This window comes from Lissotriton helveticus, chromosome 11, assembly GCF_964261635.1.
Source record: "Lissotriton helveticus chromosome 11, aLisHel1.1, whole genome shotgun sequence".
In the NCBI taxonomy this organism is placed as follows: Eukaryota; Metazoa; Chordata; class Amphibia; order Caudata; family Salamandridae; genus Lissotriton; species Lissotriton helveticus.
Window position 1 is genome coordinate 279,230,742 of NC_136072.1, and position 17,709 is coordinate 279,248,450.

Below are 17,709 nucleotides of genomic sequence, written 5' to 3' on the forward strand. Positions count from 1 at the left end.
GTGAGAATCTCACAAGAACTTTCAGCGAACTCCTGCAGGATCCTAACATTTTGTAAAGAAGAATTTACATTGTGCTTAATCCTACTACTAATGCCTCATAGATCTAATCACAATTACTAAGGGGTCAGGATGCCTTTACTCTGCCCCTTTATGAAGCTTTTTCTGATAATGTTTACAAGAATATGATTGTTTCCCCATATTCAGTAATGAGGGCCATTTCATTTCTGCTTTTCCAACAATTAGTCAATCAGAATACATTGTACCATGGGACTCGCAGGAGCCTAATGCTCCCATGCATTGGTCCACAGGGAAAAAGCCTACTTGACTAACCAATGGCTGTATTTTTAATTTTGCACGTCTGCAGACTCACAGGAGCCACTTGCTCCTGTGAGACAGCTGACAGAAAATAAAACCCACTCGACCAATCAGATGGCTCTATCTTTTATTTTGCTTGAACGCAGGAGTCTCGCGAGAGTCCTGCAAACCCAATCGTCATGATTTATACAATTATTTTTTAACCCTAATTTCTCAGAAACTACTAAACTGATGTACCCTAAATCACAAAAAGCACACTTTCTGCACCAAGATCTAGCTTCTTGTCAAATTTGATGTAATTCTTTTCAGATGGTTAGGTGGTAACGCGTTCCAAAAATCTCTATGGAGAGTGCATGGGGAAATTTGGCTTTGGGACTTCCCCTTTTTTCTTGGCCCTTCAATACACGGATAACCCCAGAATTTGCCATGAAGGAGCAGAGATGGATAAAATTTGTTTTGGAATGTTAGGAGAAGATTCGTCAAACGGCGCCAAGTTGTTTGCAAACCCAAAAATCTGTTTCCTATGTAAACGCGATTAAAACAATAACTACCCATTGGTGACCACGTTTTTTATATATATAGATATATATATGTGTGTGTATTCACTGGAAAAAACAAAGGTTACAGGGACTTTATAGTTAGGTTCACATTTTACCCACACAAAACCATAGAAAATCGGCAGTTATACTTATGTTAAGAAACCAAAACTAATGGCCTAAAAATTACTTAATGGCACGAGTAATAGTTTCATCAACTTGGATTTAAAATACATCTTGATAGAATTGTAGTTCTCTAATAAATCTTTAGTGATCATCACTGTAAATCATTTGGATTGTGGTCCAAGCTATAGAAATCTGTACATTAAATGCAAATGCTTTAATAGTGGCAGTGTCTTTTTTCAAACACTCCCAGATACAGTTGGGGCTGAGATTTTAAGAATTTGCACAAACATATACCTTCCCACTGTGTAATCCACAGTAAATCTTCAAACTCCTATCCTCATCTCCAAGTCCAATACACTTTACTTGTGACTTGGGCTGGACAAATCTTCTCCAAATTGAACAGGGTTGCTCTGAGCCAAGAGCGCAAGATGTGCACAATTCTACCCAGCTGGTTTATAAAGTTTTCATTGTAGAAGATGATTTTGGAACTAAAAAAATGTGCAGGGGTTAAAGAAATATCATCCAACCACAGCTTTAAAATCTATTTACTGGGGACGGAGCTCCCAAGACTCCCTAATTGCTCCATTCCAGCGGGAGTCATATATAGCAGGTACTGGGTACCTGTACAAGAGATAAACAGTATTGATACTGAGCGATTTACATAAAAATAAGTCGACACCGGTGGTGTGATAAACACGTTGGTTTTGTGGGTATATTCTTCAGAACATACAACGCCAGCCGATACGTGTTTCATCAACAGGGGGATACCTGTGACTCATGAGGGCTGTGGAATTATATCATGACATTAGCAAACAATATATACAATAGAACAAGACAATAATCACGATTTACTGGTGAGTGCAATGTCCCCATAGAAAGGACATGTGAAAAACTAACACCTCAACAATGCGTGGATGACCCAAAACAAATAGTTAAACCAAAAGGTGATGGTGGAATGAGGGGCTTGAAGGAAAAAACAAAGCACCCCCATGATGATACAGACTATACCGAAAAAAATCTGGGAAGTGTAGTTCAAAAATCCAGACATTATCTCGACATAATGATAACAAGATCCATGTATGTTACGGACAGATAGAAGCGTTCACCAAGGGCCTCTTGATTAGGCAACAAGCTATTGCAAATGGTATAAGCAAAAACCTAAAGACAGGTAATTGAAGGCATGGTAAAAACTAGCTCTGTCACGAACATTTGAGAGTAACGATAGGTAAACACAAGACTAAAGAAAAACATTTTGTGGCAATAATATATGGTTCTGGACCGAGTCTTTGCGTGGCTTCTCTCCTAGGCCAATCCAGCACTCCAGTCCGGACGAGGACTCTGTGAGGAGCAGCTTCATGTGTGGGATTTGGGCATGTCTGTGGGACGGCTGTCAGGCTGCTGAGGACTAAAGAAAACAGATAGACAACCACCCCTTTGAGACATTTGAGCTGCGTCTGACCAAGATGGCGCAGCCAGGAGTAAAGAGGCAGAGGACTGTGGTCGACCCAAGTGAGAGGACACATTGTGTGTTCTTACAATATCCAAAGGGTGGACACATAAGGGGCAAGGCAAGTTCCTGAGATGTCTCTGAGCTTACTTGGGCCCATGACTGATCGGTTTTGCATAAGTGGTGTGACCAAAGAAAGAGCTGGGCAACAATACAGCGGATAGGACTAAGAGAAAGGGTCTGTCCCCACATAATAGCAGAATTCATATTTGTTAGACGTATGCCATGCCACACGTGTCAAAAGATAGGACCGTCTGCTTCTTAAGAGATGAACAAGATGCTTATGAAGGCATCCGCCTGGCACTCAGAAAATTAGGAGTTGGGGTGCCTCTGGTTTTCACTAATACAGCATAAAGGGGCAGATTTATGAAGGCCTTGCGCCACCGGTGCGTCATTTTTAACATGGGAAAAAGTGACGCACCGGCGGCGCAAGGCCTTCATAAATCTGCCCCAAAGTTTTTTCAACATTTGAAATCCCTGGCGAGATGATAGTGGACCGCACTAGAACCATGAACTTATGCGTGTTTATGCTCCTTCTTTTTGGTACATGTTTGTCTTACACGAGAACAGCATGAATCCGATTTTCTGCTGCTGTAAGAATTCTTCTTGGGTTTGTTGAGTTCTTTTGCAGTGGTTATTGTGAACATTTATTGATATTCTTTTCTTACGTTCTTGTTTCCCTTGCATCCTTCCCCTTTGCTTCCATTGCAATAATATGTTCTAGGTTTCAGAGGAAGCGACTTAAACCTTTTTGCTAATTTCTAGGCTTGTAACAAAATTCGATTATTTCTGTGTTGGTTGTCAGATTTAATAGTGGATATTCAAGTTTTTGTTGATGGGATCTATGGCTGTACTCGTCTCTTGACATACTTAAGAAACATTATTTAAACTTTCATACCTTATAGCTTGGAAAATACTTCAACACTATGTAAAGTTGATTTTATTGATTTGGGGAGTATAACTGTTTATTTAGCTTTTAAAATAAAATATTCTCTTTTTATCTCAAATTTGCAGGTGACACAGAGTTCAAAGCAACATGACAGACACAGCAGCAGATACAGAAGATGGTGCCAACAACACTATTTCTACTGCAGACAACCACCGTGGTAACTTCAGCTATTCACCATATTACCAGCATTCCCCAGCAGTCGCTGCTAGTTACATTATTTCGTACCTGTTCATATTTGCCTTATGTATGATTGGCAACAGCCTGGTGTGCTTGATCGTGCTGAAGAACAAGCGGATGCGCACAGTTACCAACCTCTTCATTCTCAACCTCGCCATAAGTGACTTGCTAGTAGGAATCTTCTGCGTGCCAACCACTCTTGTGGACAACTTGATAACAGGTACGAATGCTGTTTAGTCAAAGATAAAGTGCACTATGAAGCTGAAGGAAACAACGTGGAGTCAACAGCATTTGTAGTATGGAGTTGTTCACTGTAATCTATAAATATATTTTTGTATTTTATTTATAAAGTTTTAGATAGCGTGAACATGATCTGTGAGGGTATCAGGGTGCTTTACAAATGATCGGGAGTTAGAAAATCGGGATGCAAACAACAACATAATTAACAGAGGTACAACTGTGAATTTACAAATTGAGAAAAGGTGAAATCTCTAGGATCAGCCGATGTAACAATGGATATGGTCTGACAGTCTAAAAATAATGATTGGTGCAGATCTTGAGATTAGTTGTATGACCTAGGGCAGAAATGTGTTCATAAGTAGTAATGTAACTACTTTTTTTTTTTTAAAGACGCAGTTGAGGGAATTTGTCTAATTTCAGCTGGTAGGTAGTTCCCAATTCTTAGGGCAATACCTGAGAAGGCTTTGCTGCAAGGTTTCTTCTTATGCAATTTCAGTGGTTTCAGTACCAAGGTGCCGGTGCTTCTAGATGATCTGTATCCACTGGATATTTCTAGTCTTCGTGCCAAGTACCTTGGGGTTTTTTAATGTAGAGCTTTATGGACCATACAAGGTATTTTTAAATGTATCCTTGCCTCATATGGGAAACAGTTAGAGGCTTTAAGATCCAGGGACACGTGGTTGTTCCTTTATGATCTTTGATGGAGCCTGGCAGCAGCATTTAGCCTTTAGATGTGCGAACTTGGATGTAGAAATGCTACAGAGGGTTGCACTTCCACAGTCCAGTCTGGGAATAACTTGGGCATGTACTGCTGATTTGAAGTCATCCTGAGGAAGGAAGAATTTTAGTTTCCTTAAAAGGTTAATTTGATGGGTTGTTCCTCCTATGGTGGTGCTGATGTGCTCATGCCTGTTCAGTTTTATGTCCAGTATAATTCACAGAGATTCCGTGGAGTCTTTAAGGCGAGAAGAGCAGTTGAGAGTGTTTACACGATTCATCTAAAGAATGATTTTTGGTTTAGTATTGGGTGGTACGATTAGGAGAAATTCAGTTTTTATCGCATTAGGTTTGAGGTGGTTGCAGGCTAGCCAGTTTTGAGTAGAATTAAGGGACGTATTATCTGCTGTGGAAGGGATTGTCAAGTACATTTGGGTGTCATCAGCCTACATGTGATAATGTGTGTTGGAGGAATCGAAGATTTCAGCTTCAGGCTCTAAGAAAAGGCTGAAGAGTGTAGGTGAGAGAGAGGACACCTGTTGAATCCCTACTGTGACAGGTGTGCCTTTGGACAGGGACTGATCAACCTTCATTCTTTGAATTCTTTTATGGAGAAATGAGGTGAACCAGTTTATTATGGATTCAGAAATCCCCATACTCTATTCAAGTAAGTCTAGGATACTGTTATGTTTACCCGTATTGAACACAGATGATAAGTCTAGGAGGAGTAGGGGGCAGTATTGTTCTGATCCAACACTTTTAGTACATCATTTACTATGTGTATAAGGGCAGATTGAGTGCTATTGCCTTGACAGAAGCCAGATTGGAAATTGTTTAGAAGTTGGAATTGTTCAATGAGATTGCAAAGTTAGACCTGAACGCATTTTCCAATGAGCTTATCTAAAGTTGGAATGTTGGAAATAGGACGGAAGTTGTTAGTGTCCGAGCGACCTGTGGTGCTTGTTTTCAGAATAGGGGTTACCTGTCTTAACTGTCCTACTTTTGGCAGTCCAGGATGGATCCTTGCTGAAGTGAGGCATTTACTATCTTGGCCCAAATTGAAAGTAAAGAGGATTTGATCTCTCTGAAGATATTTGATGTTAGTGGGCTGTCAAAGTGTTTGAGGGTTTAAGGATGTTGTTAATGTTGTTTTTGCTGAAGGTTTTGCATGCATTCCAAAAAGCGTTGTTTTTGGGGTTGTCTCGTGAGACCAAGTGGTTTAGCTATTTGTGATGGAGTGAGGCTGACAGGTGGTACAACCGGAAGGAGCTCCCTTGCTGTCTGCAGATCATTTTCAATTGTTTTGGTCTTTCCCTGGAAGAAGGAGGCAAATATGTCTAGTATAGATGAATTGTGCTGTTCACAATCCCTGTGAGTTGATCGGTGGGCCAGGAGATAAAGGGACGAACACAGGTTACACAATGAGCTTTTCAAACACTACAGGTTTTGTCTACTTCTTCTAAAATATAGTTATAAACACAAACCAAAAGTCCTGTAGAGATGTAAGAGCAAATGACTGCTTATCCAATCACTATGAATATTTCCTCCTGAAACGGTACTGTTCAGTTTATCTCACTCGTGAAGTATACCTTGCTGTGTACCCACATGGCCATGTCTGAACTGGGGTGGCTTGGTGAGCAAAATAACGATGGATTAAACCCAGATCTGTGACTGGGGATGAATGTTTTGCCATTTTGCAACATTCATCTTGTGTGTTTTGCTGTTCACCCTATGTGGGAAGGGTATGCCCAGACGTGGGTCCCGTGCTCACTAGACCACAGGGGTCAAGCTATCCTGGCTGATGACGGCTGATAGCCAGAAACTGGTCCTAGGATGCTTGATTCCGGTCCAGGGAAGACATGGCTTGGCAGTTCGGTCTGGACTGTTCCCATGAGGCACAGGGTCAAGACTGATTTGCATATGCCCATGTCTGAACTAGGGTGGCTTGGTGAGCAAAATAACGATGGATTAAACCCAGATCTGTGACTGGGGGTGAATGTTTTGCCATTGTGCAACATTCAGTCCAAATTACTTCATTTGTGATGGATAGTTGTCGCACTTCTTAATTTAATAAAAGGTTGATGCTTGATTTTTGGAATCTCAATGTAACTATGCATTATGTATTGAAGACCAGTCTTTAAATGGACTCGGCTAGGATATTTAAACTTACAATTGAATCAATGCTTAGTGACACTTGTACTTAACTTCAGTAGAAATGTAGGAATTGTATGTAAATGATGGATCACTAAGACTATTCTCTGTCATGCAAGACCAGATTCAAACATTCTCCAACTTGTGTGGGTAATTCTTAGTCCACATCCCAACATTTGGAATGCTTTGGAGGCAGTGCTTAATTTTTAAAGCAATAAGTCCCTGGGCCAAAAGCCCTGACTATTGGGAGTGCTACAGTCCAAGGCTGCACAGTCTGTTTCCCCTCATGCTTCATTTATTCATCACCAGACACTCCCTGTCCTGTTATTTCGCTCTCGCAACTTCTTTCTTGTCTCTGTTTTCGCCTCTTGCCCTTGTTTTCTATTCTTTCTCTTCTTTCATTCTGAATCTTGTGCTTTTCTCTCTCTTCCTCTGGATGAAAGTCTAATGAGAAAATATAAATGTTTGTCCCTAAAAATGAGTGTCGGTGTATTAGCTGTTCCGAGGGGCTCTCATAGAGGTCAAGTGCTACCGCCGTGTGGTTGCGACAATGTGTCTCCGCAGGACTTGGTGCACTTTTTATTTATTTGTTCCCTCTATGATGCACCCGGAGGTTCTTTTTAAAGCCCCTTTTAAAAAAAACAGAATTTTACCCAGGTTCGCCCAGCCCTTTGCTATTTTGCAAATGTTAAAACCCGAAAGCACCTTATTTTTGATTGTTTTTTTAAAATCAGCCTTACAATCTAGAAACTGTAGGGAGAACTAATTATTCCATTGTTACCATCACAGTTGTTCACCAATGGCTGTTTGTTTATATTTTATACTTTTTTAAATGGAATGTTTTTTATAATGGATTGTGTTTATGACTATAGATCATGTTTTAATTGTGTATTATATTAACTGTGGTATCGTTGCTTTTATGGTTTTTATACTCGAAAAACCGAATAAAGTATTTTGACTTGACTTGAGTGTCGGTGGCACCCACAGACACCCACTGGTTCAAATTAAGTATTTATTAAAGGATAAATAAAAGAAGAATTATGCTAAGTTCAAAACAGAGAAAATTTAACTTGCTTCTCTGATTCATATTAAATCTAATTCAACAGCGAAATATCGTAAAGTCTGGGGCAAATGGTTGGGGTTACTAGATGAAAAGCACTACACTTGTGTATCTGTGAGCTCGGTGCAAAAATGTACTCTGTCCCCCTCTTCATAATCATGCCTTTCAGATGCTTTCGCTGTACGATAATACAATGATGCCATACACTTGCTTTGTATCATTGCCTCTGATTACTGCTGGTCTTATGTTTCTTCCTGTTTTAAAAACCAATAAAGTTGGTTATCAAAAATAATCTAATTCAAAGTAGATTTCAAGATAATTGCCAAAAGTTGGTTCATCCACTCTGCATACTTTACAAGAGAAAACAGTGTAATTGTAAATAACTCATTAATAATTGTCCTACTCTATACAACCTTGTGTGCATACTCATAACAATAATAAATGCTGATTGTTCAGAAATGTGATTACTCACACACATTTACACTACTCAGCACCCTCACATTATGGAGTCTCTGGCTACATATGTCAAAGTAAATGTAGCTCATAAGAACATCCAAGCATGGATTCACTCTCTCAATATGCCATACTTCCTATTCCTCTTGATGAACAGTACTCACGTATGCTCGATTGAGAGTATATTCCTTTACATGCACAAAGGTACTTCTAAATAGAAATGTATGGAAACTTGGAACTTGTGACAGTCTTGCAATGTGCACCCACCCCAAACAGCAAAAGCTTCCCATTCTCTGAACCATTCAGTAAAAGCAGAAAGGACAAAGGGGAAACATGACGGGAAGACGTAAGAGTAAACAGAAAGGGGAGAAGAATGCAGGACCTAGAGGAGAGCTTTGAATTGAGACAATTAAGTTTACAGTGCAGCTTGCTCCTTTCTAGCCCAGTAGGCTTCCAGTTGGATGCCTGTGCCCATTACATCTTCCTAGAAATGGGACCAGTTCTCGAAATGCTGCCTTGTCTCTCACTTTCAACCTCAGCCCCACTGGTGAGAAAGTGAGATTGTGTTGTGCTCGCCCACCTGTGGCACTTTCTTTGAGCCCCTAGATACTAAGGAGCTCTATCTACTTGTGAAATCCAGATTAGCAAATTATTTTTAATTGGAATTTATTGAAAAGGACTGCCTCCTATCTTCCTTGCCTCTGCAGCTGATTCAACAGCCTCATGCTTGGGGGCTCTCTTATTGCCAAGAAGGATACACGCTTTCTCACCTCAATAGCTGCTGAGACCTGCACACTGAGGTGCAGACAACACAGAATAAGTGTGCCAATTTAATCTGTAGTGACTTGTCTCCTGTCCTTCTCGTATAGCAGAGCTCATGTGATGCTGTGATCCGTGCTTCATCTGAGGCAGTTGTTGCCAGTGGAGGCCACAGCACTCATTTTTGGGGACCTGCACTTTTTTTTCCTGATTATACACTTCCCAAGAGCAAGAGAGCGAAAAAACGGAAATGGGAAAGAAGGGGGAAGAGAAAGATAGAAAAATGACACAATGGGAGAAAGTAGAAACGTGCAAGAGTGAGATAAAGAGAAAGGTGTGCCTGGTAGTGGATTACAAAAGCATGAAGTGGATTGGAGACTATGCAGCCTTGGAAGTTGGTGGGTTGACATTTAATAGCTCCAGGAGGCTCCTAAGCAGAGTTTTGGGCACTGGCACTTATTCTTTTATAAATTAAGAACATCCCCCTGCTTCTTTCCAGCCTCACCCGCCCTGAGAGCCACTCACTCAAATAGGAAAACTAATATGATAATAACTATAGTAATAATTGTATTTTCCCTTTGTTAAGTGGGGCGACACTCCTCCTAGGTAATCAACTATTATTGCTCTCTTTGCAGGTGGCAGGTGGTAGACCTTTGATAACTTAATTGCTGGGCTTGGGCATTTTCAGATATGGGAAAATGGACCTCAGCGCTCACTTGTGACTAACCGCAAAGCTTTGGAATATAAGTGAAGTAGCTTAGTGTAAGAATGAGGACTACTCAATAGGGAAAGTGAGAAAGATAACATACTGTTTATTTGAAAAAAAATATCACAAATCTGGCCAGTCAGGGGCATAGCTATCCATAGTGCAACAGATTCAGAGGCACAGGGGCAGAGAGGTCTGAGGGGACCTTGTTCCTCAGTTTATCGGTTTTAACTGAAAAAACGTGCCTATTTTCCTTGCTTGCATTAGGGCCGATGGCATCCTTGCTATGCCACAGCGGGAAGTGTTTCGTTAAAAAAAAAAAAAAATCCGTCTCTGTCTAAGCTTACGAAGACCGCCTATCAGTGCCTTACGTCAAGCATTAAAAAGCACAGTACTTGAAGACACCTGTAGGCTAGGCAAAATAAATTGCTAGGCACACATTTCAAGCCTCTGTTCTCCTTCTGTACTGAACTGCGTTTTTGAATTAATATATTACTTTCAAGAACCTGAAAAGGTAAAAATCCCTTCGTAAAAGATGACTTTTTAAATGGAAGATTAAACCTAGAACACAAATAGGGAACTGTAGCATGAAAAATGCTGGAGACTTTAGTTCCAGCTGCACTTTTAGCCTCCACCTTCAATGCTTTTTACTTGGATAAGAAACATTGCATAGATTTTTAAGGTACTGTTTGAGACATGTTATTGTGTCCCTAATTCTTTATTCAAAGGAAACGTTGCATGCTAAATAACTTTGGTGTCTCTATTTTCGGATTCTGTTTATCAATTAAATGAAATTAAATTAAATGAAAAGGGGTTTTGTAGAGCGCGATAGCTGCCCTGAGGCGTCCAAGCGCTAAAGAAAGTGGTGCTACCTGAAGAGACCAGTTGGCAGAAAGAAAGTTAGTCGTGTTTATTAAAAAGGAGAGTTTTTAACTGTTTACGAAATGAGGACAAGTTGGGCTTGGATCTCAGGTAGAGAGGAAGTGAATTCCACATCTTGGCCGCATTATAGGAAAATGACCGGCCTCCTGATCTTGATCTCCTGATTTTAGGGACTATTGCCAAAAAGGCATGGACAGAGCGCAGTTGTTTGTTAGGCTGATATGGAGTGATTAGGGAATGGTTAATCACCGGGCCTGTTTTCCAATAGGCTTGATGGGAGATGCACAGGGATTTAAAATTGATTCTCTCCCTAACAGGGAGCCAATGAAGGCTCCTCAGCCCGGGCTTGGTTGAGAGCCTGCGGGGGAGCTGAAGCAATGTGTGCGCGGCACATTTCTGGATCAGCTGAAGTTTCCATAGGGTGTATTCATGGGCTCCTAAATAAAGAGCATTGCCAAAGTCCAGGCGGGATTGAATCAAGCCTTGAACCACAGTTTGTTTGGCTTCAAAGAGTAGGAGGGGGAGAATCTTCTTAAGGAGTCTGAGAAGACCAAAGCAGATGGCTGATAGCCTGGTAGCCTGGCTGTCGAAGGTCAAAGTCTTGTCCAGCCAGACACCAAGGCTTTTTATAGTATCTTTGGGTATTGGAGGCGGACCCAGACAGGGGGGCCATATAGAGTTAACTGTAAACGAGGTAGAGCAGCCAAGGAGCATAAGCTCTGTTTTGTCTCCATTGAGCTTGAGACATGATGCAGTCATCCAACTTTTTACTTCCTCCAAGCAGCTCTCCAAATCAGCTGGTGCTGATTGGCTGTCCATGTGCGCGAAAAAGACCACTAGCTGAGTGTCGTACGCATAAGTAATGATCTTAATACCATATGGACGGACGATCTCAGCCAGTGGTCTCATGTATACGTTAAACAATGTAGGGCTCATAGATGAGCCCTGTGGTACCCCACAGCCCAATGGTTTACTGGAGGAGATAATATCCTCTTCAAAGACTTGAAAAGATCTGTCACTCAGCAAAGATTTGAACTAGGTTATCGCTCTCCCTGATACTCCTAAACTAAGAAGTCGGTGCAGTAAAATTCTGTGGTTCACCATATCAAACGCAGCGCTTAGATCGAGGAGGATGGCTGCCACCGATCCCCCCCGATCCAGAATCCCTCTGGTTTCCTCTGTTACCGCAAGCAGGGCCGTCTCTGTCCCATGCTTGGGGCGAAAACCCATCTGGGTGGCATAGAGCAGATGGTTACTCTCGAGGAACGTTAGATGTCCATTAATATGCTCCTCGAGGATTTTGCTCGCCCAGGCAAGCAGAGAGATGGGGCGATAATTATTGGAGTTGTTAGCGTCCAAATTTGTTTTTTCCAGGAGTGCTCGTACCATGGCTTGTTTCCACATAGGCGGGACAATACCTGAGGATATAGATGCGTTGAGTAGGTTGAGCATGGTAGGGAGGATAATATGAGTAGCAGTGACTAGAGTGCAAGGGGGAGCTAGGTCACAAGGGGAACCTGATTTTACTTACAGCATTATGGATCCAAGTGATTCTGGATCCAACAGAGGGAACTGATCCAGAATATTTGAAGAGAGGCACTCAGTTTCTTGGGGGGTCAGGGATAAAGCATCAGCGTGAGGGTCCTTAACTGCATCTGGAAAAGATAAATACATTTGATGGATTTTTTGAAAGAAGAATTCCGCCAAATTGTTACTATGGGATTGTATGTTACGTTTGGGTGGAGGGGTTTGAGGAAGACTTTTCACAATTTGGTAAATTTCTTTAGGTTTAGAACTGGCCGCAGTGATTTTTCCTGTGTAGTATGCAGATCGCGCCGTTTTTATCTTGTGTTTGTAAGATCTTATCACTTCTCTATAGGACATTTTATCTGAAGCAGCATAGTCCAATCGCCATTTCCTTTCCAGTTTTTTACACTGTAGTTTTTTCTCCCTGAGCCCTACCGAGTACCGGGGGGGCGGTTTTCCGAAGTTGTTTTGGAGTTGTTTTACAGAGAGGAAGTATGGAATCGAGGGGGTTTGAAATCCAGTTGTTGTAATTATTGTTAGCTGATAGGGGCTCATCGTTAATTGGAGGTCTGGAGGTCTCTAGAGCTCTCGTCCACTGTTCTAAAGGAAGTTTGGACCAGTTTTGTAGTTTTCGTGGGATAGGCGTTAAGGAGGGGGATTTGTGTATATCCCAAGTGAAGGGGATCAGTGTATGATCAGTCCAGGGGAGACAGATAGGAGACCCTACCGTAAGATCACTACAATTACTGAACACAGGATCAAGAAGGTGACCTTTAGTGTGGGTGGGGGAGAGGACAAGTTGCTCCAATTGTAATGGGGAGACTGGCCATCAGCTCTGAGGCAGTGTGGTCCGCAATATTGTCGAAGTGGATATTAAAATCGACCAACAACGTGAAGTTGGAGGGGGTGGTGGCTAGATCTGCAGCGATAGAGGGTAGGGCAGTATGAAACTGTTTTGGGGGTCCGGGAGGGCGGTATATGAGTATTCCAGAACAGCTATTATTCGGAGAAAATTAAATCGAAAAAGGCAAACTTTCGCAGTCTGGAATAGGGTCAGTGGCGCAACAGCACGTATAATGATCTTTATAAATAATTGCCAAGCCGCCTCCCTTCCCATGGGAACGACCTTTCCGTGCGGTCTGATAGCCCTGGGGGAGTGCTTGTACTATGTCGGGTTCAGAGTCCAGGGTTAACCAAGTTTCTGTCAGGAAAATGGCGTCTGGCGCAAGTTCATCTAGCAGCAGGGCAATTTCAGTGCGGTCAATGCAGTTTACGTTTTCATACAAGAAGGCTGGCCCAGTATATTAATTTCTTGAAGCCAGCACTTTGTAAACAAATCAGGACAAGGGGGCGTGGCGCGTTGGCTTGTTTGCATTTGTTATGAAGTGCTATTCTAAGATAAGGAAAACTAACTATGTGGTATACTGTTTTATTTAAAAATGTATTCTTTTATTTTTTTAGTTGTCTTTTTTTTCCTCTTTTTTTATTTTTGGTTGTCTTTTTTTTTTTCTCATTTTTCTTAATATTTTTCTATATTAATTTATTGATTTATTCATGTTTGACTTATAACGTCATTTATTAGCATACAGTGTTTTATTTAGATTGCTGTTACTCAAAATTGTTTCACTTTGCTTATCCACAGAATTTATTGTATTACCTTCCCCTTGCTCCCCTTTCTTTTCTTCCCATTGGTTCAGTTATAACTGTTTATTGAATCCGTTTCACTAGGCATCTTTATTATATACTGTTATTTTCATACATATTTTTTATGCTTTAATGCAATGTTTTGTATTCCCTTATGCTTGGTTTCAATAAACTTGAACTTTAAAAAAAAAAACGTATTCTTATCCAGAGAGTGAAGTGGGAGGGATCTGAGGGGCAGGAAGAGCCCATGCTTTTTAAATTTGACACAAACAGTTTCCCTACATTATGATAAAAGGTAGCTTTCGCAGCATGGTAGCCGATTCACTAAAATGCCTGGGGTAGCAGAAGTGACATCACACACTCTTTGACCTTATTGACATTGAAAGAAGTGACATCATCTGACTTTGACCCGAATCTTCCCAGGATTTTTTGAGACTTGACCTTCACCCGGATGAAATCACAATAATTGAAATCATCTTTGAAGTTACATTATAGCTGTGTCATTAATTGAAAAACACAACACAAATTTCTCTTTACGATCCACCTATAGTGGGGAGCTGGCGTAACCTTTGAAAAGTGGTGGGGTGTATGTAAAACAATGCTTGCCTTAAATTGTACAGAACAAAGAAAATTAACCAGAACTCTTTGGAATTGGCTCAGAGTAAAGGGACTCCTCCCAAGAAAAGTTTTGTTAAATGATCAAATAGTTCATTTTAAAGCACATTTTCACATACATCTACTAAAAATTCACGGTATAGTAAAGGACTGCGGCAAGCCAATTAAACCTGATGGACCACAGGAGTCAACCCCCTTTTTTCAGAATTTGCTACAGATGCCCACATAAGCCACAAATAGCCTCCATTGTGCCAGGGCCAGCATTTTGCCATGGGTGCCCCCTATAAGCCATGGGTGCCCTTGTATCCCAACAAGTACAAATCATATGCCATTCCTCAATTTAATGTTGTCCATGTATCATGGGTGACCCTTATGTCAAAATGTACCTCTAGTATGATAGGGCCAGCATCTTGTCATGTTTGTTCCCCTCCTTTATGCCACAGTTGTCATCCATTATGCCAAGAATTGCCCCAGCATGTTAGCATGGGCATTTTGTCGTGGCGGTCCCATACAAAGAATTAACTCTAGTATGCCTACTCTAGCCTTTTGCTGTTGATGTGAAAGAAGTGACTTGATTAGGGTCACCTGGGTAACTCGCAACCACCTCGCAACCTTCCATACAAATGAAGAGTCAGTCAGACAGTAGAGAGTACAGATCAATAGATTTATACAGAAACACTCGAGCTGAGTCCAGTCAGTCCAGTCTCTAAAGATTGCTGCAGATGGACTGACATCAGCAAATATGGAGATACATTGTACAATGCAGAACCAATGAAGGCACGCCCCTAAATAGAATTTTTTCCAGGCAGATGCAGTTATACAAAGAAGTACAGAAGGATAGGTTTCGATTCTGAGGCCGGGCACACACTATCTCCTACCCAAGGACACTCTGTCCGTGCCCGCCACTAGACTAGTGGGAGAAGGCCACTATCTAGAGGGAAAGGTATGCGCTAATAAGAACAGTGCAGTAATTAGCAAAGCACGCCCCAACCTTGGAGAACAGAAAACTACCACAGGCCGTTTCTCTGGAAGAAAATAAGGATTAGTTTGGATCATGGCCCAAAATGGCGGCCGGACATAAAATGGTGCAGCGAGTTCTAACTTACATGGAATAATATGCAGACAAAATAACGAAAACCTTTTCATTCCAACAGATGTACCATATATTAAGTATTATCTCTAATATGGAAGGTCCTAGTCTGTTAATAATTGTCCCTAGTATGCCCACACCAGTATTTTGCAAGGGGTTAAAGCAGACTCTCAAGCATGCCACTTTCTCACTCATGCTAATCTACATTCACTCACTCACACTCGTTCTCACCTATTCATCCTTACTCAACCATTGTCATCTACTTGAACTCATTCATTCTCAATCTCTTTCACCCCATCGTATACTCACAAATATGCTGTCACTCATTCTTAAACTAATTAACTCACAGCTACGCACTCACACTGACGTGTACTGACTCTTACCCTCAGTCCAATATTCTCACCCACCTTGACTCATTCATACTCACTTTCTAGAATGTAATCTCATTTATTGCCACTCCCATCACTAACTTCCACTTTCACTCACACACACATGCTCACATGCACACGTTTGAACATAAACACTCCCTCTCTCACACACCCTCAAACACACACACAACATGAGTTCAATTCTTTTTTTTCACATTATGGATGCTGCTTTTTTATTACACTAATTTTGAATAATATACAATTATTTACTATTAGGGTAATTAAAAATGAGCTGAAAAAAGGAGGGTAAAGCCTTTCCTGTCTCCATGGCACTGATTCTTGCTACTTCTGAGACCAGGGGTCACACTGGCAGTGCCAGGGGTTGAAGTGAGCAAGCCAGGGGTCGCATCAGTGACCCCTGGTGACCCATAAATGATGTCCACAGTTAATTACAAAATTTAACTAGCATCAGCTGAAGTGGAAGGGTAGAGAGTCTCGTGTGCTGTGAAGTCAAGGGAGGGCCAGACAGCCGAACAAGAAAGAAGCCTGCTTGCCAGGGTATCTGCTGTCTGAAAGAAATGTACATGTGTGCATTTGGTTAATCTGCAAATGCAAAAATTATTTGGAAGCTGGAATTGGCTTAATTCATGCGGGAAAATTTCAGCCGCATTTAAAGGGTTAATCATGTTGGAACTGGAACTTTCTGGTTGGCTAATGCGGTGCCCAAGCCAGGCAGTACTCCTATCAGGGTTAGGTGATTACACTCAATGTATAACCTGCACTCATCCTTGGGTATCTTGGCATGGAGCAGTCAGGCTTATCACAGAGGCAATGTGTAAAGTATTGGCTCATCACTCTCACACAATAAATACACTGAGTGTCACAAAAGAGACTTCAAACATGCTGTATGTAAAAAACAATTGTATTCAACAAACACATTAATTAACTCAACATGAGCATCATGTATTTCTGGTCATAAATCACACTTGGAAATGTTACTAGCAGTACTAGGCCAACCAATGTTAAATGACATCATTCGTATGCACACTTGGGAAAAATCCTATTTTACTTCAGCAACCTTATGCGGTGGGATACATTGTCAGAACTTTGCACACTCTGGCTAATAACACAATTCAAATGCACACATTTCTAGGGTGTACACCAAGTCACAACAATATCAGGAATGTGCACACAAAGGAATTTATAAACCTTTTCAGCAGCACTGTGGATCAAGGCCGACCAGGTAAAACCAATGACAACAATCACTAGTAAATGCCTTAGCGTTCGCCCATGTTATTAATAAAAAACTGTTTTTTGTTGTAAGTTGTGGCCTACTGAGTAGTTGTACAATATAAGTTACAAAAAGTATGTTAAAGTATTATGACATGTTTATGTACAAAAAGGCAATACATTGTGCTGCTACTAGTGGTATAGTGTGGGTAATTAATAGAACCTTACGAAAAATTAAATGAAAGAAAGAAATAATAGAATTAATTGATGTAATAGTAATATTTGGTGTTTAGAGGAGTTCTGACAACGTGTGGCCCCATTGCCTGTGTACCTGCAGCACCAGTAAAATCATGGCCCTAGTGCCTGCTCGATAACTGCACTTGTGACTGCCTGTTTAGTAGTAATGTTTAGCAATATTCTGCATTTATTGGGGTCCCTAGAGTTATTGGCCCCTGTGCCACGGACCCTGCTGCACCATCAAAATCAAGCCCCTTTTAACTACAAGATAACTGCAATTGTGTCTACCTGTAGTAGCGAAATATAAAAATATTAGGTGTTTAGTGGGCTGCCTGGAGCTTTTGGTCCCGGTGCTGCTGCATTATTGAAATCATAACCCTAGTACTTGATAACTGCACTTATGACTGCCTGTTTAGTAGT

The 17,709-nt window shown here is 41.2% G+C and overlaps 1 protein-coding gene across 1 annotated transcript in view; it reads left to right on the top strand.

Annotated features, from left to right (window-relative positions):
* The first annotated feature begins 3,520 nt into the window (after positions 1-3,520).
* The window catches only part of LOC144791837 (neuropeptide FF receptor 1-like), a 563,017-nt gene continuing 548,828 nt past the window's right edge, over positions 3,521-17,709 (top strand). Inside the window, exon 1 of the mRNA XM_078666617.1 lies at positions 3,521-3,830. Within this exon, the coding sequence (XP_078522743.1) occupies positions 3,521-3,830 (310 nt within the window). The remainder of the gene's footprint in view (positions 3,831-17,709) is intronic.